The 23,645-nt window shown below is 40.8% G+C and overlaps 1 protein-coding gene across 7 annotated transcripts in view; it reads left to right on the forward strand.

Moving 5' to 3' along the window:
- The window catches only part of ABA3 (molybdenum cofactor sulfurase (LOS5) (ABA3)), a 131,517-nt gene that overhangs the window by 68,396 nt on the left and 39,476 nt on the right, over nucleotides 1-23,645 (forward strand). For 6 of the 7 annotated variants that reach the window (XR_016102536.1, XM_088956002.1, XM_088956003.1 and 3 more), the window contains one exon: nucleotides 842-990. Coding sequence is in view for 5 of the 7 variants with exons in the window: in XM_088956002.1 (XP_088812128.1) it covers nucleotides 842-990 (149 nt within the window). In the remaining 2 variants the exon portion in view is untranslated. Of the gene's footprint in view, nucleotides 1-841; nucleotides 1,066-23,645 lie in introns of all 7 variants that reach the window. The other variant, XR_016102535.1, reaches the window with a different exon arrangement.

Genomic DNA, 23,645 nt, shown 5'->3' on the forward strand with positions numbered 1-23,645 from the left:
TTCCATAGCCCAGGGATAATACAGCACCTGGATCATACACAAAGGACTTAAATGTAATATCATCTCCATTGGAATTTTTATATTTTGGATAATATAAATATTTTATAAAGAGTGTCTCACCAGACAGAGGCAGATTGACATGTATTGTTTGGCCCAATTCTCTCTTCCCCCTTCTTTCTTATTATTCACAAAAAGATGGTTTCAAAGCAAGGAAACTTTGTGGATCATGATAAATTTGTTGATGATAATATCTTTAGATCCATATAGCGAACCCTTCCTTTTTTATGTCCTGATCATCCTTTTCTTTTTACTACTTGTTGTTCATCTTTCATCTTTAGATCTGTATCAACTGATTGGAATGCCGGTTTGCAAGGGTCTCAGATATTAGACTAGCTGGTAGTGTGTAGTGACTACATTTAGATTTTGAAGTCTTTATTTGGATACAATTGGGATGGACTTCGTAAAAATTGTCTACAAGGTTTTACGATAATGGTCAAATTGAAGAGTTAGTTTCATGAAAACTTTTCTAATGTAGCTGTCTGCTAATAATCTATGTGGTCTTACTTGCCTACTCTTAATAATCTGGTCAGGTGTCAATTTTTGTTCAATGACGGATTGGTGTAGCTTTGTCTACTCCTATTTTACATTATTGGTGAAATGAAAAGTTCCCATCATGAAACTTTTCTAATGTAACTTGGACTAAATTTTCGCGATTCAGCATATGCTTTCTTGGTTATAACATGCACATTACATGTCTTATAGGCCACTACGTTTTCTTCATCTCTAACCATTGAAATTGAAGATAATGATCAATCTCATGCTTGTAACTTTGAATGTACAGGTTCCAGAAATGTGTCTTATCAGTACATTCATTGATCTCAATCAAGGTGTATTGCTTGTAGAGTCGCCACATTGCAAAGAAAAACTGCAGATTAATCTTGAATCTGATTCTTATGGTGTAAAAGAAGAAATGGTTTTACATGCCCAAAGGTTTACTCAATCACATACCTGTGCTGTTGACTTCGATGGTTTTTTTCTCACTCTTTGCGTGCCATAGACATATAGGTGAATGAACATTAGATTTTCCAATTGAGAATTCCAAATGAATCTGGTTACATTTTGATTTTTTACTGAATAGGTTATGGTTTTAGCTTATCTGTCAAGGTCTAATTTGTCATGGTTGTAGTCTTCAATTATGACAGTACTGTAGCAAAGCATGATATGTGTAACCAGGGGCAATGCTGTCCTTTTATATTATGTTATAACTCCCACATAAAGAACAATAATAGAGTGGGCATAACAAGTCTTTAATCTCAAATTAAATGCAGGAATTGCTTCAATTGATATTTCTCAACTTCTCAATAACAACACTTTCAATTAGCACAATATCATCAATGTGCCCATTCAAAGTAGTAGGAAACTTTTTTTTTTTTGAAAAATGTAAGGTAATTTTATTAAGAAATGGAAATAGGATACAAATAGGCCCCTTTTAAGAGAAACTAGGCCCGAAACCCAGATTACGTTACAACTCAAGAAGACATCTAGAGTTCAGATGGGCTCCAAACTCCCTGGTTTGGAAACCCTTTACGGATGCAGTCCAAGACACCACTTTGCCAAATGAACTAGAAATGAGGCTGTCTACTTCTTTAGCCTTGTTCTGGAACACTTTATTGTTTCTCTTCACCCAGATAGTGCTGATCACTGCTGTAGGTATTGATCTCCAAACACTTTAGGCCAACTTGGAAAGCCTTAAACAATCCCAACACCATAGCAGATCCAACACAGAATTTAGCATGGCCCAGGATACAGCCACAGTGATTCCATAGAGACATCGAAAGAACAGTGGAGGAATGAATGGCATTTATCTTCTTCCTCCCGACCACATAACACACAACTTAAGTCTTGAATCTGCATTCATCTCCTCATCAGATTTTCCTTAGTGAGGCATCCGTCCAGGGCAGCAGTTCAGACAAGAGCACTTACTTTGGTAGGGGCTGTTGCATTCCAAATAGTAGCAGCTGGAAAAACAGGTCTGTTATCTCCTTCCAAAAATCTGGGAAAGAACCTTACTGAAAATGATTCGTCTGCACTCCAGATCGAGCTTCAACTATCTTCTTCCAGCAGGTTTATGGTCTGATTGGAAATCAGCTCATACAGCTCCCTCACTTGGTTAATTTCCCAATCCTGGAAGTTTCTTCTAAATGAGGGGTTCTAAATGATGGAGTTGTTTGAGACTTCATAGCACTCAGCCACCAAAGCTTCCTGATTGCCAGCCAGGAGATACAACTGGGGAAATAACTCTGCCAAAGACTTTTCTGAACACCATTTGTCTTTCCAGAATTTTAAAAGCTGACCATTTCCCACCTTCAGAACCAGACCCCTACTCAGCAAAGGATACAAATCCATGATCTTCTTCCAAATGGAGTGTTAGACAGTTTTGTATGCCCTTAGCTTCAATCAAAATGATGTACTTTATGAGTTTATTGTAAATGAATAAAAGTACATATTTGATTCATGTTCCCTTGGTATGTTTCTGTGTAATACCCTTAAACTGGACATTTAATGAGACTCGTGTTAGTTTAGAATGTTCACAGCCAGTGGGTCGGTCTGGGGAGACCTATCCTGACAAGGTTGACACTGTGGTGCCACCAAGTCGGTTGGGGTGGCTTGTCTCAGCTACCGGGGTGAGACCCTAGGCACATACAGTGTAGGACTAATTGAATCTTTGAACTGGACCAGATTTTCAGTATTGCCCTAGACCTTAGAGATTGATGGGCAAAACTGGAAAGTTACACCCGACCCCTAGACTCGATTATGATACTGCACTAGGTGTCGGATTGGGTTGTCTTTGATGTACCAATCAGTGAGATCCTTAGCGGGGGTCAAAACCTGGGTATGTTGGGACAATCTGAGAATTCATCTGAGTGGGTGATCATAGTGACAGGATCAGCCCCTTTGTCGGACAAAGGTAATGATCGGGGGTGCACTCTCACTGATGGAAACCAAGACTGCCGGTAGCCGATTTCAATCGTTGAGATTTGTTTTGCAAAATATATTTTATATGAGATATAAAAGTATCTAAATTATGGTTTTGAAATGATTTGCAAAAGGTTTTAATTCCCGGGATCCATAGAAGAGAGAGTGCAACACTGTTCCTTGTAGCCGAGGGAGAGGTCCTCTCTTGTCGGGCAGTGTATGATCATTATGGGCTGAGAGGTTAAGTGTAAGACTATTGAGGATAATACCTGATGGGCTAATCTTGCATCTGCCCACAGTCCCTAGGTGTTACAAGGTGGCTTGGCCCAGGGACCACTTAGGGTAAGTGTTAGGCCCATAGAGCCCATCTGATGGGTTTTAGGGGGTGCACTGTCCATAACAGTGTATTCGGCCAGGCCTTGTAACAAAGGCTGGGCTGAACCCATGTGGCTGATGTGTAGATCAATGTTTGGGTCCCACGCCATACAAGGAAGCCCAACTGGGCAGCAGTTTGGAAGGCTAAATGAATACATAACTTAAATGGGCCTTAAGCCCATTTCGAACTGGGCTAATTTGATTAGTCACTTAAGGGGCGAATTCTGAGATGGATCAGCTGATAGGATTGGGCCCACACCCTATCCACTTAGAGAGTCCAAGATCTAAATAAGATTTAGATCTGGAAACTTCCTAATTAGATTAGGAGATGGCTGATCTAATCTGCAGATAAGATAAGGGTTATCCCTTATCTTAAAGGGACTTCTAATCCATATATGATTTGGGTTAGCAACTCCTAATGGGATTAGGAATTGATCCCTTTAAGTTTATAAAAGGAAGAGGGGGTGGTAGCCTTTAGACATCACAAGCAAGCAATATACATTCTTGTCTTCAGAGCTGAAATCACAGAAGAGAGAATCTGCACCCTGCAAATACTCTCTTGCCACCTCCTTTCTGCAGCGATCGCTTACAGCAGTTCGATCTCTAGTTCTTGGGAGAAATCAAGATTGGATATTGATTCCTATCTTTTGGAGAAAAGATTGGTGGGTTGTATTCACAAGCCGTCCAGGTGATTTTTGAGAAGGGTCAAGTTCTTTTGGAAGAACACTACTGATTTTGCTCCACCCTGCACTGTGCCATCTTTAGTGGGAGCAGATTTTGGATCCTTCCTTGGGCGTGAACACCTCCATTGGGAGATACTACTTCTCTGTATCAGGTATTATCTCTCCATACTCCTTTTGGTTCAGATCTGGTTCAGTTTATGGTTCAAGAATGATCCTCGAAAATATGATTTTCTAAATAGGGAATTTGATTCCCAGTTGAAGGGAGAGAAAAATTTTTGAAATTCGCCCCCTTATTCCGCAATCTTTGGGCGTCCATGTGATGGATTTCCTATCCCTTCATGGAGCACCGTAAGGAATTAACACTAGAGTTAGTTATCTAGTCATCTCTGTCAGTGTCATATTTAGCTGCAACCAGTCTCCTCCACCAGCTATCCCCTGTCCCAAACCTCTAGATCCATTTTCCAAGGAGGGCTTACTAAATGTTTTCAGTTTCCTAATCCCCAGACCCCCTTTTCCTTTGGGAGAACAAATTTGGTCCCAACTGACCAAGTGTATTCCTTTTTTCCTCATACCAACCTTTCCATAAAAGTCTCTCTGGGATTTTTTCGCCCTTTGGGCTACTTTTGTTCCATTAATAAAAGTTTTTTTGTCATGCCTTTTAATGGTATAACTAAATTTATTGAACCACAGATGGGAAGATTGCTTGAGACCATAGATAGACTTTTTAGGTTTGCGAGGATTGGAAAACTAGGTGGGATAAGGCAATTTTCCTTTAAACATTGCTTGCCTAAGAATCTAAGGCATTGAAAGATTGTAGTTTGATTGCCTCCATAAATGTGGAAATCTTTGGAAAGAAATGTGTTGCACATATTTGAACAATTGTAGTCTCCTTTAATTTCTCTATTCATTGATGTAGGTTTCCATAATGCTAATGTACTCATTAAGACATTTATTTGGCTTTTGTTTTGTTTTGGCCATATTAATAAAATTATTTTAGAAAATGCTGGAGGCATATGCTTGGAGGCACGCCTCCAGGCGAGGTGCTAAGTAAATGCCTAGAGGTGCCAGCCTAGAAGCATACTGATCGTCTGATCTGATCCTTGAGGCATATGCCTCCAGCATAGAGGCATACACTTTCAGCCTATTGGCATATGAAGTATATGCCTAAATTGCGCTTTATACAAGTGTCTTACGCCTCTTATTCTTTTGTATTTAAACTACTTACAATAATAAAATGCTATAGGAAAAAGTGGGTAACCATTTTATTATGTTCTCCATTATATACTAACATAATCCAGAGGATTAAAACCCTCGAAATTTATTTATTATAGTATTATCAAAATACCATTTTACAGGATTTGCTGTCTTCCACACCCATGCTGGGGGGCATATGCTCCCTGGACCCCAAAAAACTGATGATAGCACGCTACATATGAACCCAATCACATGAGACCATAATAAAACATATAAAACATCCACACAACACTTACGCCTCTTTGTGTATGGTAGGCTTACGCCTTTTGCACTGTAAACTATGTTTCATGCCTCCAAGTTGTGAAATGCCTCGTGTCAGAAATCCATGTTTTAAAAACATTGATTAGTAATTAATAAATTTCTTTTATAACTAACCAGTTGTGTTGTCGAAGCATGTTGTGTCCCATTTGATAATTGATCCTGATGCCAACCGAGTGTACCAATTGAAGGATCTAACATATAGAGATTGAATGTACTACTTATTGTGAAGGCATTGGATATTGTTGATTCCTTGTAGGCAGCAAAAAAATGGGCCAAGTGCCTATGAGGGGACCCACTGGTTCCATCAAACTTTCAAAATTGAGCATTTTTTATCCAAAACTAAATGGAATTATGGATGTGTGACAGTGAGTAGAACAAGGTTTCCCATACCCAGGAATTAGAGGTGCTAGTGATACCTGGAACTCTTTGTTTCCTCTGTAATAAGTGATTTTAAATCCACCTGATATGTGGGGATAGGTAGGGCTGTTAATAATGTCCAGTGGTTCAAGACCTGGCTCAATTATTCTGGATTTTGATGGTCAGTTTACATAAATTGATTGGATTCAGATCTAAATTTATTTGATCTGGTTAATATCCAAGTCCAATTAAATTTTATATAACATGTATGTATATTAAATGCAACTAATAAAGGATTATGCAAAATTAAGATTATGGAAAAATGCCTTAGAAGCAAGAGGTTTTAAAACAAGTAGGACTAAAAGAGTATATGACATGTAAATTTAGTAATAATAGGAGCGTAAATCAGGATACACTTAGGATTGGAGACCAAGTGATAACTCAATGTGACTATTTCTGGTACCGTGATTCAATAATTCATAACAGGAGAGAGATTGAAGAGGATGCCACCCAAAGAATTAGAGCAGGTTGGGGAAAATGGAGGGGTGCATCTGAACTTTTGTGTAATAGGCAAATACCACTTAGATTAAAAGAAAGATTCTATAAAACGGTTGCAAGGCCAACTATATTGTATGGAGGAGTGTGTTGGGCAGTCTAGAAACAACATGCCCAGAAAATGAGTGTGGCAGAAATGTGAATGCTAAGATGGATGTGTGGAAAAAAAAATACAAAGAATGGGATCAGGAATGAAGTCATCGAAGGAACCTAGGAGTAGATCCAACAGGTGATAAAATGAGAGTAGACTAAGATGTTTGGTCACATGCATAGAAGACCACCAACAGCTCCAGTTATAAGAAGTGATTTGTTACAAGTGAATGGGGCTAAAACTGCTAGCATTAAAACAAAAGTGACATGGCTAGAATTAGTAAGAAATGATTTACGCACTAATAATTTAATAGTAGATATGGTTTTAAATAGAACGGATTGGTGAAGCAGGATTCATGTAGCTGACCCCATATACTTGGGATAAGACATGGATGATGATGATGATGTATATCAGATAAATAAGTGTATATGTGATCCTGGATCTTGAACTAGTTTTAATTTGTCTTACACCACCAGTCCCAAGCCTAGATAGATGCTTGTGCCAGGTTGACAGCTAACATGAAAAGGTTTGCTGAACTCTTATGAACATGAATCCTGAATTGTCATTTTGTGTTTATTCTGGGGAGTTCCCCATAAGTGACAGCTCAATGCATGCACTTAATAAAAGGAAATAGTGGAATAGGATTGTGTAGTTGAACCCTATAGTTGGGACAAGAATGTTAGAATCGACAGTACAAGGGTAGTTTGGTCATTTGTCTATTTAATTAAAGATGATTTATCTATTTTGTCTGGGTTTAAGTTGTGTGTCCCATACTTAATGAGGGACAGATCTGTCTTTTGTATTCTAATACAAAGATTATAAATGCAAGGTGGGTTGGCTGAGAGGGCTTGACTTTTCCTCTTCTCTGGCCAAATCCTTCTTTCTCTTCTTCTTTCTCTCTCTTATCTCAGACCTAGGACTGAAGTAGTGTTAATTTAATCATTCACATGGTATCAGAGCACTAGAAAATCAGTCTTGAACTCTTTTTTTTTTGTTCTCCTTGGGTCGCCATATCAAAACTATTTTTTTTGAAATAACTCACAAACTAGTTGGAGGTTCGATAAGAGACCAAAAAGGAGTGGTCGTTTTTCCTTCTTGGAGGTAACTATGCCTCCAGTTTCTGTGGTGGTGTTCATAGTGGTGGTTTACTGGAAACCCTCTAATCGACGACTCGAAGAGGGATGGTTGTGGACAGGCGTGAACAGAACTCTATGGTTGGCTGATAGTATAGTGTGTTCTCTCTACTTTGGACTGGATTTCATCTATGTGGCAGTGCTGATTGATAGGTATGCTGATGGACTGCTTTTCCCCCTGTTTATGTCTATTATGTGTGGTAACAATAGGGTTTTTTGGTGCTGAACCCTATGACAGCAGTAGTGTCATAACAACAGTGTTTAAGTGTGGTGTGGTGTGTGTAGTGATAAATAGTGAAGGGTGACTTTTGTTTCTTGTAGTTGAACCCTTTTTTTGTGGTGTGGTGATTTTGCTATAATGGCAACAACTGGAGAAGGTAGTGATAATAAAACTGGTATTATGATTTCCCCTAATTATCTGAATGTCCAAATGACCTCCATCAAATTAAATGGTGAGAACTATGTGCTATGGGATAAATCAGTGGAAGTGTTTTTGAGAGCCAAGAAGAAGGTGAAATATGTGAGGGAGGAGAAACCCTCTTTTGACTCTTCGGGGTATAGTGAGTGGGAACAAGAGGATGCACATATTATGATTTGTTGAATACCATGCTAAGAAACTTTATTCTGGCCAAGATAACACCAGCAGAGTGTACTAACTTTATCAAGAGTACTTTAGCTTGAAGCAGGGAAATCAAAGTCTAGAGGAGTATTATGCAAGAATGAAAAATCTTCATATTGAGCTTAATGTATATCACCCTTTGACTTCAGATTTTAAAACTCAGCAGAAACAACAGGAACAACTTGATATGACAAGGTTTCTAGTGGGTTTAAAATCTAAGTATGAACCTGTTTAGGCACAAATATTAGGCGGGTCTGCTCTCCCCTCTCTTGAGAAGGTGTTTGCCTGACATTGGAGGATTTTTGTTAAACCTACGAAGCATCTCACTCTCTCGGATAGGTTGGGTTTTGTGGTGGCGAGAGGGGGAGTTCGTGGAAAAGGACAGAGTCCTGTACTGGTCCTAGGAGGTGCACATATTGTGGATTAGAGGGACATACTGTTAACTTCTATTATGACTTACATGATCTACCCAACACTTGGGCTAATCATGCCGTGATTACTGGTGGTGGCATAGTTAGTGAGAACTAGTAGGCCTATTAAACACCCTCCACATTTTTAGGTGCTTATGGGAAGGAAATGGTGAGTGTCCCATGTGAGGAGTATGAGAAGTTTCTTCAGACATCCTCAATAGAACACAACTACTCTTGCACATTTAGGTATGGCTTATTTGGCATCCAAACCCTCACATTTGATTATTGACTTTGGAGCCTCTAATCATATGACTGGGACTCTAGATGTGTTTTCTTCTATTTCCCAGTCTTCCACGTTCCAAACAGTTTTCCTTGCTATTGGTTCTACCTCTCCCATTTCAGTCCTAGAGTTGATAGTCATGTTTTGAGTCCTTTTTCCTTAGTTCATTCAAATATTTGGGGTCTATATAAAGTAGTGTCGTACAATGGTTTTGTTGATGATTGTTCAAGGATGACATTGCTTTATCTTTTGATAGACAGAAGTGCATTTTTCTCCATTTTTCGAAAGTTTCATGCTGAAATTCGTATCCAATTTGGTGTTCATATTAGGATTCTTAATTCAGATAATGTAAAAGAATACAACTCAACACCATTTCAACAATATTTAGAGAACCATGGGGTAATTCACCAAACTTCTTGTTCTTATACCTCAAAACAGAATGGCGTGGCTGAACGGAATAACCAACACTTACTTGAAACTGCTTGGCTTATTATGCTTGATATGAATGTTCCAAAATGTTTTTGGGGTGATGTTGTCCTTACATTATGTTTTCTCATCAATTGGATTCCCATGTCTATCCTTGGAAGTCGGCCCCCTTTCTCAGTCTTGTTCCATACTCTTTCTCCATTCCCTCTTACTCCTAGAGTTTTTGGTTGTGTTTGTTTTGTTCACAATTTAGGGCCTGGACTGGATAAGTTAGATGCACATGTTAAAAAATGCATCTTTCTTGGCTACTCTAGAACCCAAAAAGGGTATAAGTGGTACAACCCTAGTTCTCATTGGTCCTTTGTGTGTTCTGATGTTACTTTCTTTGAGTATGTTCCATTATTTTCTAGTTCTAATGTTCCTCCTCCTCTTGTGTTTCCTCTTTAGGTTCCAATTAGGGACCCCCTTCCTACACTTCGTATTGTGTCTTAGTCGTCGTGTTCTTCAATGCAAGTTAATACTAAAAGGCCACCGTTCATGCAAGTGTATACTCAAAGAAGAGCACCGACCACTCCTCTAGTTCATTCATCGTTGACAGATCCAATTGTACCTCCTCCTTCTAACCTTAGCCTTCCTATTACATTGCGAAAAGGTAAACGTAGTTATACATCTCATCCTATTTCCCATTATGTTTCTATTGCTCATCTTTCAACTTCCCATTGACAGTTTATTTCTTTGTTATCCTCTATTTCCATTCCTAAGAATGTCCAAGAAGCCATTGCCTCTCTAGGGTGGCGACAAGCAATGGAATAATAATTGTTTACACTGGGACACAATCACACATGGGAGCTTACCATTCTCCCTCTTAGTAAGCATGTTGTTGGATGTAAGTGGGTATATATAGTGAATATCTTCCAGATGGTAGTGTGGAATGGTTAAAAACTAGGTTAGTGGCAAAAGTCTATTCTCAGTTGTATGTTGTTGATTATATGGAGACATTCTCTCCTGTGGCTAAGATTGGTTCAGTTTGGGTGTTGATTTCTTTAGTAGCAATGTATGATTGGCCTTACTTCACCAGATATATCATTTGTAGTAAGTATGGTGAGTCATTTTATGCAACATCCTCAAGTTCCACATTGGGAGGTAGTTCTAAGAATTGTTAGGTACTTGAAGGGAGCTCTAGGCCATGGACTGTTATGCAAGAGTGGAGGAATTCTTGAGATAGAGGGGTACACAAATGTTGATTGGGCTAGATCTGTGTCTGATAGGAGATCCACTGCAGGGTATTGTACCTTCCTTGGTAGCAATCTGGTTACTTTGAAGAGCAAGAAACAAACTATTGTAGCAAGAAGCAGTGCTGAGGTTGGATACAGGGCCATGGCTCATACTACATGCGAAGTAGTGTGGCTGAAAAATCTTTTGCAGGAGATGGGTTTCTCAATTGATAGACCTATGAAGTTGTATGATACATGTCTTTGGAGCACTCACCCCTAAAAGCTAGCTGTTAGAGGGAGGAAACCTAATCACACATATACTACACAACAGTATCCCATACTACTGATGTGGGATATCTTACATTAGCATCCCATACTACCAATGTGGGACAAATAGATCATAACATTCCACCATGCTCCGCAGTCCCGACGCCCATGTAGGTTGGCTTTGCACTAGTCCACCTAGTCCCAACCGTACACTGCAATACCAACATCACCACCTGCGCCACACAATTGCAACTGGGAGGCATGGTGTAGGCTCTAGAACCATTTGTTCCATGCTCCTCCTAGTGTAATGGATCACCAATCTTTTATAGGCGCGTAGGGACCTTGAGTGACCCCTCCATGGTGAGTCATGAAAGAGTTATAATAACTCTTGGAGATACTGTGATGTTTCGGGTATTACCAAACGACCCTTATAGAAGAGAGTGTCGTGGGTCACCTCATACCCTGGTGTTGACATGGGATCATGGTTGTATTGGTCTCGGTGCAAGATGCTTGTCTTTCTTGGCCTCCTGCTTGAGAGGTCTAACAAGGGATATGTAATCATTCATGGAGAGAGAGAGGAGAGAGAAAGAGAAGAGAAGAGAGGAAAGAGAAGAGGAAGATATGATTGAGAGACCAAAAAAAACCTCTGGCGGCCGCCAGTTTAGTTATTTATATTAACTTAATATAAAAGGAATGGGAGATTACAAGTATGCCCCTGGTGGCACTCCCTAGTAACAAGCTAATAAGAAAGAAAGAAACTAACTGGCTGACGGCACACTAACAACAATTGTAAAGTAACAATTAAATAATCCTCACAACACTCCCCCTCAAGTTGGGCTGAATATGTCTATCATGCCCAGCTTGTCACAACTCATCGTGTCGTGAGTATGGAAGTCCTTTTGTGAGGACATCAGCAAGTTGTTCGTTGGAGTTGACATAAGGGATGTAAATTTCCCTTTTTTCCAAATTTTCCCTTATGAAGTGTTTGTCCACCTCAATGTGCTTGGTCCTCTCATGTAGGACAGGGTTGCTGGTGATGTTTATGGCTGCCTTGTTGTCACAGTAAAGAGAAATAGGATTATGAACAACAACTCCAAGCTCCCCTAGAATACTTTTTATTCAAAGGACTTCAGCCACCCCATGTGCCATAGCTCTATATTCAGCTTCAACACTTGACCTTGCTACCACACTTTGTTTCTTGCTTTTCCAGGTCACCAGGTTTCCTCCCACAATTGTACAATACCCACTTGTGGACTTTCTATCATCCACAACACCTGCCCAATCAACATCTGTAAAGACTTCCACCTTTAGGTGATTATGTTTACTAAATAGTAGACCTATTCCGGGATTCCTTTTTAAGTATCTAAGAACTCTCTCTGTTTCCTCCATGTGTGGTTTCTTAGGAGAGTGCATGAATTGGCTTAGAACCCCAACTGAATAGGCAATGTCTGGACGGGTCATGGACACATAAATCAACTTTCCCACTCACCTTTGGAACTGTTTCACATCTTTCAAAGGGTCACTATCACAGTCACCCAACTTGTGATCAACATCCATGGGAGTATCTGCTGGCTTTGCGCCTAATTTGCCTGTGTCTTATAATAGATCAAGGGTGTATTTCCTTTGAAAAATGAAGATACCCCTTTCTGAGTGGGCGACTTTAATTCCAAGGAAATACTTCAGGGGACCTAAATCTTTCAATTCAAATTTAGATGCAAGGAATTGTTTCAATTTTTGTATTTCTGAACTCCAATTTCCTATAATGATGATATCATCCACATACACTATCAATACAACAACCTGTTCCTGACATCTCTTTACAAAGAGTGTGTGATCAGACTGACATTGCTTGAAGCCTACCTGCTGAACTGCAATGTGAAACTTACTGAACCAAGTTCTGGGAGATTGTTTTAAACCATAAAGAGACTTTCTCAGTTTGCACACCTTATTTTCACTTCCCTTGGCACATAATCCAGGGGGTTGAACCATGTATACTTCCTCCTCTAGGTCACCATTTAAAAAATCATTCTTTATATCCAATTGGTGCAATTCCCAGTCAAGGTTAGCAGCTAATGATAGGAGGACCCTAATTGAGTTCATATTAGCTACTGGAGCAAAAGTCTCATTATTGTCAACCTCGTACACTTGAGTGTACCCTTTGGCTACTAATCTTGCTTTGTACCTTTCAACTGTCTCGTTTGCCTTGTGTTTAACTGTAAACACCCACTTACACCCCACTGGGTCTTTCCCCCTTGGAAGATCCACCAATTCCCAAGTTTGATTTTTATGGAGGGCATTAATCTCCTCCTTCATAGCATCTGTCCATTCAGGGCATTTTAAGGCTTCTGCAGCATTTCTGGGAACGGGGATGCAATCAACTATAGATAGAAAGGCTCGGTATGAGGGGGAAATGTGATCATAGGAGACATACTGGGTAATGGGGTGTTTTGTAGTGCATGACCTAATTCCCTTTCTTTGAGCGATAGGAATGTCAAGATCATCCACAATAGGAGTAAGAGTATCAATAGGTGCAATAGGGTTTGGACTTACCTCCTAGGAGTCTAACAGTGTCAGTTGCTCAATGTTTGGCTGCTCCACATCTCTATCACATTGCTGATCTCTACGGCGTGTACGTTGGAAGACACGAAAGGGAGAAAGGTCCGAAATAGAATGAAGAGAGACTAGGCGGACCTGAACCTGCTTCTCCTCTTCCACACTACTACTCTCCCTCTGAGGAGAAGCAGCGAAGAACAGTTCAGACTCAAAGGACACATCCATAGACACAAATAACCTATGACTAACGGGATCAAAGCACCGATACCCTTTTTGAGAGGAGGGATACCCCAGAAAGATACAAGGAATAGACCGAGGGTTTAACTTACCCCGAGACGGAGACAAATCATGGACAAAGGCACGACAACCAAAAACTCTCATGGGAATGAAAAATAAATGGGACTGAGGGAACAACAACTGATGAGGAGCCATGTAGTTCAGCACTCTGGAGGGCATGCTATTGATGACATAAGTTGCTGCAAGTATAGCATCCATCCAAAACCTTATTGGAACATTCATCTGTAACATCATCCTGCGATTTACCTCAAAGAGGTGTTTGTTTTTTCTTTCTGCAACACCATTTTGTTGTGGTGTTCTTGTGCATGAGCTCCTATGAATAGATTCATGGGAGGCAAAGAACTCATTGAGCTCACCATGGAAATATTCTTTTGCATTGTCTGATTGGAAGATCTGTATTTCAACATGGAATTGCATAAACACCATCCTTTGGAAGTCTTTCACAATCTTTGGAACTTCGTCTCTACTACGCATAGGGATTACCCATGTATAGCGAGAGAAGTCATCGATCAATGTGATAAAGTACTTATATCTTCCCTCAGAGATTATAGTAGTAGACCCCCCATACATTAGAATACACAACATGAAAAGGAACACTTGATCTTTTATTAATTGAGTAAAGAGTTGTTCTACATCGTTTGCTCAACTGACATGTTTGACACTAGAACTCTGACACTGAACATGACTTAAACAAAACTGGAAACAAAGACTTTACTATTTCAAAAGAAACATGACCTACTCGACTATGCCACAAAAAAAATTGACTCTTATTTGATTGACTATATGACTCTAAAGATGACACCGAGAGACTAGCTTTGTTGTCGAGAATGTAGAGACCATCCACTAGGCTCCCTCTACCAATCGTCCTCCTAGAAGTAAGATCCTAAAAAACACATGAACCAGGAAAAAAGGTTACACTACAGTTTAAAGAGTTTGTGATACTACTGATTGAAAGCAAATTTATAGGAAGTTGAGGGACATGCAATACACAATTCAGGTTAAGGCCATGGGGAAGAAATATTGATCCTTGGCCTACAATGGAGGAGAGTGATCCATCTGCAAGCCTCACTTTATCCCTTCCTAACAAAAGGCTATAAGTCTGAAACAAGTTCGGCTTACCGGTCATGTGGTTAGGGCCCCTGAGTCAATAATCCAAGGGGAACCGGTGGTAGTAGGGACATGGAATGAAGAAGCTGCATTACTTGATGTAGATGCAAATGAAGTAGGAGTACTAGTGATTGAACTATCCATCTGTCGCAAAGCCCTACCATATGACTCCAAGTGGTCTCTAAAGGAATTCTTGATATCTTCCTTGGGGTCAGAATTAGTAAAGTGGTCCCAGGTAGTACCAGCAACCTGAGTATCTTGGGTTGCCACATGTGCTGCATTATGTGTTGTGTTCGTCTTCTTCTGACCTTGGCTTTTACCCTGTTCTTGGTTCTTCACTGCCCACTTGGCTTCCCGTGAATGTCCTAGCATGTGTCACGTGTATGTCATGAGTGCCGACAGTGGGTACAAAACAACTTGTCTTTATCATCAGCCTTCTTGGTGCCACTTTTCTTCCCCATGTTGTTATTACTCATTGCAGCCAATGCAACTTGTTGCTCCCCCTCGGTTGTAACCATCACACTCCGCCTGCTTTCTTTAGATTGAATAAGAGAATATACCTCATGAACTGACAACAACTCTTTACTTCCTAAGATCTGAACTCTCAAGGGTTCATAGGTAGGGTTTAGTCCCAACAAGATGGCAAACACACGCTGTTGAGAAACCAACTTCCTGTAGGCCTTAGCATCATCATCATGTTTCCACTCTATAGCCTGATAATGATCCAATTCTTTCCATATGGAAGTAAGGGCAAAATAATAGGTAGACAAACTACGGTTTCCTTGTTTACAGGTTGAGGATTCAGCTTGCAACTGGTAAACCTTGGCATAATTCCTTTGCTCAGAATAGGTGGTTTTGGCCTGTTCCCAAATCTCACCAGCGGTGTTTGCCCACATAAAGTTCTTCTTCACATAAGGTTCCATGGCTGCAAGGAGCCAAGACATCACCATACTGTTTTCTTGGTCCCACCTATCATCTTCAGCTGTCTCACTCTTGGGTTCTTTCACCCTTCCATTTATGTAACCAGCTTTTCCCCTTGCTATTACATAAAGTTTTACACTTTTAGCCCACTCCAGGTAGTTTAGACCATTTAAAGGGGTAATGGGCATGGGAAACACCATGTTTTCACTTCCCATACCAGCTGTGCTACGGGTTGGTGTAACCCCTGATGAAGTTGAATCATAGTTTGCCATAGAGTACTGCTGAATCAGACCAAATCCTACACAACTACACAACAGCCACAATCAGAATACTAACCCCCAAGAAATTTACTTCTAGAATGTGGAAAAAACAAAAACTGTTGAAATCAACTCAGTGATGGTTCAGCCATTAAAACAGCCCAGTAATCAGTCCAGCACCAGCCGTTAGAATAGTATACTATCAGTTTGACTACATCACATGCAATCTAACAGTCCAGCATCTAAATGAAGGTATAAAACCAAAAAAGTAAGGCTTTCACACCATTGGCCATAGAAAAACACAAGAACACATACCCTGTCCAGCACCTGTACGAAGGTGCCAACCAAGAAATTAACTTCACAGCATCAAACAGATGAGGAAGGGAGTCTTTACTGCATTGCCCTTCTGCTAGGGTTTCCTTGATGTTACGACCAAGGAAGAACCCAAAGGAAGAAGGCACAAGTGGCCTGCTAGGGTTTCTCTGTCTTCCACGTCCAAGAAATCAAAGAAGAAAGAGGACTAAGCAGGTTCAGATGGGAGAAACAGATTTTTATAGCCCAAAACCTTGCTCTGATACCATGTAATCATTCATGAAGAGAGAGACAAGAGAGAGAAAGAGAAGAGAAGAGATGAAAGAGGAGAAAAGGAAGATATGATTGAGAGACAAAAAAAAAACCTCTGGTGGCCGCCAGTTTAGTTATTTATATTAACTTAATATAAAAGGAATGGGAGATTACTAGTATGCCCCTGGTGGCACTCCCTAGTAACAAGCTAATAAGAAAGAAAGAAACTAACTGGCTGACAGCACACTAACAACAACTGTAAAATAACAATAAATAATCCTCACAACAGGATAAATGTGTCGAGACAGGCCTAGTAATTAGAAATCTTCAGATCTTAAGAGAGCATCTGCCACTGCATTGGAGGGCCCAGGCTTGTATTCGATCTTGAAATCATAGCCCAATCGCTTATAATCCCATCTCTGTTGATTTGGGCCTAGCACCCGTTGCTCCAACAGGTTCTTAATGCTCCAGTGGTCTGTCTTGACAGTAAATCTGTGGCCCAGAAGGTATGCTCACTACTTCTTGATGGCCAAGGTAATGGCCATTAACTCTTTCTCATATGTGGACTTTGCCTGTGCTCACGGGGATAAGGCCTTACTATAATAGACCAAGGGTTGTCCTTGTTGCATTAAGACAATCCTTATACCCTTACCTAATGCATCAGTGGTCTGTCTTGACAGTAAATCTGTGGCCCAGAAGGTATGCTCACTACTTCTTGATGGCCAAGGTAATGGCCATTAACTCTTTCTCATATGTGGACTTTGCCTGTGCTCACGGGGATAAGGCCTTACTATAATAGACCAAGGGTTGTCCTTGTTGCATTAAGACAATCCTTATACCCTTACCTAATGCATCAGTTTAAAAATGGTGCAATCGGAGGGTTTCTGATGACCCTTTCTGAAAAGTGGGTTGGGCCCAATTCACCATACAGGAGATCTTGTTCGGGTCTGTGTACTTGGAGGGTTTGGCAAACAAATGGTTCAATCAGAGCAAGTGTGAGCTGGAGGTGCTCCAAATGGATACCCCATTAGGACTATATACCAATAGATCGTCGAAAAATACAAGTATAAATTGATGCAGTGGGGTTTAAAAATTTCATTCATGAGTCTCTGGAATGTGGAGGGTGCATTAGTTAAGCCAAAGGGCATTACCAGGAATTTGAAATGTCCATCTAAGGTCTGGAAAGCCGTTTTATGGATATCTTCAGTGTGGACATGGATCTAGTAGTTGGTACCCAGACTGCATATCCAATGTAGAGAAGTATTGTGCCTGGCCCAATTCATCAAGGAGTTCTTCAATCAAGGGAATGGGTTAGCGTTCATTGTGATATTGTTCAAGGCCCGGTAGTCAATGAAAAACCTCCAATTACCATCCTTCTTTTTCACCAATATAATGGGTGAGGAGAATGGGTACTGCTTGGCCTGATGAACCCTTTATGCAACAACTCCTTTACCATGAGCTCCACTTCAGCTCTCTGATAATGGGGGTATCTATAAGGTCTTACATTAGCAGATGGGGCTCTGGGGTGGATTGGGATTTTGTGGTCATGGGTTCGATGGGGTGGTAGGGTAGTGAGTTCCTGGAAGACATCTGAATAGATATGGAGTAGTTGATGTAGTTGTCAGTTTTTATGTAGGGAAGGGCTCAAGTTATCGAGGGGTGTGGGTATAGTCAGCCCAATAGGTAGGGAGCCCATGCTCATAAGAAGTGGGGTGTCACTGTGTTGGCAACTATTGAGAAGGACACTAGGTGAATCGGTGGCTATGGGTGCTGTGTGGGTCCCCTTAACAATTCACTGCCTTTCTTGATGTACAAATTGCATAGTAAGTTCAGCCTAGTTGCATACTACTGGGCCCAATAGTTGCAACCATTATACCCCAAGGACTATATCCATTGCTGAAAATTCCAGGGGATGGAGGTCTATGTTGAATGTATGCCCTTGCACTTTGGTTCTACTGACTTACATCTACCTTCACAAGTGAGGTGGTATCCATTGACCATGTTAACGGCAAACGGGGATACCAACTCAATGGGTAACCCATGCTGTTGGGCTAACCTAGTGGTGATGAAGTTGAGTGAACTCCCACTATCAATTAATATTTCCACCTTTAGGCCTAGGACCTGTCCATGGACCTGCATAGTTCGTGGGGCTTGATAACCTGCTAAGGTTGCAAAGAAATCACATCACAACATCGGAAACTGCATCCATTTGTTGTACTTCAACAGTATCAGTTGGGTTACCCGATTCTTCCACTGGCTCACTTTCCTCTACTTGTAGTAGGTACACATGTTGGGCCTTGCACTTATGGCCGGGAACAAATTTGTTATCACAGTTATAGCAGAGGCCCTTCTCACGTCGGGCTTGCATTTCGGTCCAGGACAGCTTCCAATAGGGGAGAGTCATGGTTCTGGGCTTCTTACCAGGAGGGTTGACCATGTTGGTGTTGGGAGTTGGTAATAGTGGGCCTAAATTAGGTTCATTCTTGATAGCAAGGGTTTTTAAAATTGGGCTAGACATGGGTAAAGTGGGTTGGCTGATCCACTTCAGCCACAAAATGGCTTTCCCATCCCTGTGGATTGAGGCAATAGCCACTCATTGGTTGGTAGGAGTTTCATGAAATTCAGAAAACCTCTTGACCCGGTAAATCCAGGGTACAGGGTCATCACCTGAGTAGTTAGGGAAGTCGATTTTAGCTGCCTTGACTAGGAAAGCCCCAACTCTTTGTCCTCTTCTGCTGCTAGATCCTTCTGGCTCAGAATCCTTGGGTGCTGCCGACATCCGCTCAAATTGACCGACCAAAGCGGTCAAAGTCTCCTTGATGTCTCATAACTCTCCAGTGGTCTATTGAACCTCCACTTCAATCCGGTTGATCTGTTCATCCACCACCATGGATAGGGTACTGGGCATAGGTGAGCTCGGCTCTGATACCATTTGATATGTGTCTTAGGAGAACTCACCCCTAAGAGCTAGCTGTTAAAGGGAGGGAACCCAAGCACATTTATACCGATGTGGGATATCTCACCTTAGCATCCTACACTACCAACGTGGGACATATGGATCGTAACATTGTATTGTGATAGCCAAGCTGTTGTCGACATTTCCTCTAACCCAGTCTTTCACGAGAGAACAAAGCATATTGAAGTTGATTGCCACTTTGTAAGTACAGCTCATGTGAGTTTAGGAAACCAGTGGGCAGATTTGTTTGCAAAAAGGTTGAGTCGGGGAAGAGTGGATTATATATGTAACAAGCTGGGACTATATGATATATACTCCCCAGCTTGAGTAGTGTTAGAATCGACAATACATGCGTAGTTTGGTTATTTGTCTATTTAATTAAAGATGAGTTATCTATTTTGTCTGGGTTGAGGTTGTGTTTCCCATACTTAATGGGGGACAGATCTGTCTTTTGTATTCTAATACAAAGACTATAAATACAAGGTGGGTCAGCTGAGAGGGATTGACTTTTCCTCTTCTCTGGCCAAACCCTTACTCTCTCCTTTCTCTTCTTCTTCTTTCATTCTCTCTTATCTTAGACCTAGGACTAAACTGTTGTTAATCGAATCATTCACAGATGATGATGTACATGTTATTTTGTATTTACACATATACATTAGTAATATATGTGATTATATAAAGGTTAAGATTAAAAAATCCATTATATATCTATTTATATAAATAAATTCTATAAATATTGTAGAGAACACTGATGTGGGCCCCACAGCTATGGTCCCACTGTGTTCGTAGGGTAGAATGTGTTTTAATCATCCTAGGGTTAGTTAGTGGTCAGTCTGTTATTTCAGTTGCGATTTATTTCAGTTTTATTTTGTTCTATTTGTCATGTAAATACTAAGGGCAGATCTGCCCTTTCCTTGTAATAAGCATAACCTATAAATACTAAATAGAAGTGGCGGCAGCAGAACTATCAGATTTTGTCCCTCCTTTCAACCCTCTGTGTTCTACAGTTCTCTCTTCTCTTTCTCTTCTCTATATTTTTTCTTCTATTTTCGAACCTGAAATCTATTAGGGTTCAAGGCTGATAGCAGTCTTGAACGTCTACTTGGTATCAGAGCAAGGTTAGGGTTTCTCATGTGAGTCTAGTCCAGCCGACCACATGAGAACCATCTAGGGCTGGAAGCTGAGAAAGTAGAGTTCGTTGACTGATTCTTGGGGATTGCCAGAGGGTTTAGCAGCTGTTGAAGACTTGCCACGGTTGCAGAGTGTTGGCGATCAGGAAGAATCAAAGAAGGCTAGGGTTCGGGTAACCTTGGAAGGCAGCGAACAACATTCTCTTGTAAGTTATTCTATTTTCTAAGAGAAGTACTATCAGAGAAGATAGGTTGGACTTATCTAGAAGGGGTGGCCGAACCATTCTAGGGTTTTCTTCTTTCTATTCTCTAGGGTTTGGTCTTAATCCTACGGCAAACCCTACTAATCTTGCAGCAAACCCTTCTACTGGGCCGAGCCTTGTGACCTTCCTGTGAAGTTCTTCTTAGGGTTTTTTTCTCAGCATTGATCAGTTTTAGGGTTTCATATTGACCCTACTACAAGACTTATCTGTACGGACTGCCTGGAATGTGCGGCTGAGAATTTTTTTTAAGGACTAATTTAAACCCTAATTCTGCTTCAGCATATCAGATTATTCTCCAAGCTGTTTTTCAGATCTTTTTTGGGGTTTCGAACTCTTTTAAGAGGTGAAAACTGTACGGACTGTTGCTGTTGTGTTTGCTAATTGGTTTCAGATCAGACTTATACTGGTTTCATGCACATATATAATGAATACAGATTGGTTCTATACTGATTTTTTATTGTGATTGATTGTCCAAGTGCTGTTCTTCGATTGTAGTAACCCTAATTTTTGAGACTACTGGTCTTTGACCGAAATGAAGTTTGAAAATCAGGCAGAAGGTAGTTTTGGGAACAACAGTTATGGTAGTGTTTCTGGGACAGGGTTTCAGATTACAACCGTAAGATTTGATGGATCAAACTATTTGGAATGGGCCCAACCAGTCATGATGGCTATTGGGGGAAGGGGTAAATTAGGGTATCTCTTGGGAGATGTGAAAGAACCTTCCAAGGGAGACCCCATGTATACCAAGTGGGTCCAGGAAAACTACTTGGTTATGACATGGCTGTGTAATTCTATGCAGCCTCATATCAGCCGAAATTACTTGTGGGCAAAGACAACCAAGGAGATATGGGATGTTATGAAAGAAACTCATTCCCAACCCCTTAATGTTGCTAGATCATATGAATTTAAATGTGAAGTGAACACTCTTAAACAATGAGAGAAACCGGTTTCGGTCTACTTCTCTACCTTGCAGTCCTTGTGGCATGAGATTGATCACCTAGAGACTCTTGAGTGGGAGAGTCCCAAAGATGCACAAACCTATAGAAAGCAAGTCGAGACAAACAGGGTGTTTGAGTTTCTGGCAGGCCTGAATTCAGAGTATGATATTGTGTGGCAACAGATATTGACCAGAGATAGTGTGACTCTCTCCCAGGCATACTCCTTAGTGCATAGTGAAGAGACCAGGAGGAAAGTCATGATGCAACCTCAGCCTCTTACACCAGCCCTTGTAGCTATTAAACCCAAATCAGGGGATGATTTAGAAAGGGACAGGAAGAAGGAAGATAAAAGGGATGTGGTATGTGAGCATTGTAAGAAACCCAAACACACAAAAGAAACATGTTGGAAACTGCATCCTCATTTGGTCCCGGCAAAGTTGAGAAGCAAGAAGGGTAATGCTCATGTGGCCGTGAATACTGATTCAGCATCCTCGTCTGGCACAAGAGGCACACCTTTAGAGACCTTAGTTGCAGTTCGGGCTGCTCTAATATAGTTGGAAAAGGAAGTTGGGAACTCATCTCAGCCACCTCAGTCACCATCAGCTCTTGCCACATTTGCTTTCGCACATTCAGGTACTCGAGCCTCAGCCTACCATGCCTCAGCTCCAGGTACTACTGAACCCTGTTGGGTAATAGATTCAGGTGCATCCGACCATATGACTAGATTGCCTTCATTGTTTACTACTTATCATTTGTCTTCTGGTAGGGATAAAGTATATATTGCTGATGGATCTCTTGTCCCCATTTCTGGCAAGGGTGACATCAAGCTATCGGATGCTATCTCCTTGTCTTCTGTCTTGCATGTTCCTAAGCTTGATACTAACCTTCTTTCAGTCAGTAGTATTACCAAACATATGAACTGCTCAGTAACTTTCTTCCCTGACCGGTGTATTTTTCAAGACTTGGAGACGAAGAAGGTGATTGGGATTGGCCGTGAGACGAATGGGATCTATCTGCTCAGGGAGAGTTCTCGTCAGGAAGAGTCAGTGGATAAGAAGTCGTTTGTCTTTTCGGTCCTTAAAGAGTCTGTTTCCTACTTTGTTTGAGTCTGTTGAGTTATCCCAGTTGAAATGTGAAAGTTGTGAGTTTGCCAAACATTATAGAAAATCTTATTCTTTGAGTAATAAAATGAGTAATAGTTCTTTTGATATTGTGCATACTGATGTTTTGGGGCCATATCACATTCCTTCTATGGATGGGTACAAATACTTCTTGTTATTTGTTGATGATCATACCCGGTTTTCTTGGGTTTATCTTATACGTTCACAAGATGAGGTTCCAGCTCTGACCCAACACTTCCACCAAATGATACTAACCCAGTTTGATGCCAAGATCAAAGTTCTTAGATCTGATAGTGCAAAGGGATACTTTTACTTTGCTAAGCCATTGGCATGTTACCTTCTAAATCATAGGGTTATCCACCAGAGCACTTGCCTTCATACACCTCAGCAGAATGGGGTTGCAGAAAGGAAGAATAGGCACATCTTGGAGGTAGCTAGAAGTATTATGTTTACCTCCAATGTCCCTATTCGCTTCTGGGGTGATGCTATCCTCAAGGCGGTATATCTTATTAATCGGGTTCCTTCCTGGGTTCTTGATGTGAAATCCCCTTTTTCCTTTAAAACATTTGGTTGCACCTGTTTTGTTCAGCTTCTCGGACCCATCACTCCAAGTTTGAACCAAAGGCCTCCAATGCAT

The sequence above is a fragment of the Nelumbo lutea genome, chromosome 7 (assembly GCF_056320005.1).
Source record: "Nelumbo lutea isolate HS-2025 chromosome 7, American lotus-T2T, whole genome shotgun sequence".
NCBI classification, from domain to species: Eukaryota; Viridiplantae; Streptophyta; class Magnoliopsida; order Proteales; family Nelumbonaceae; genus Nelumbo; species Nelumbo lutea.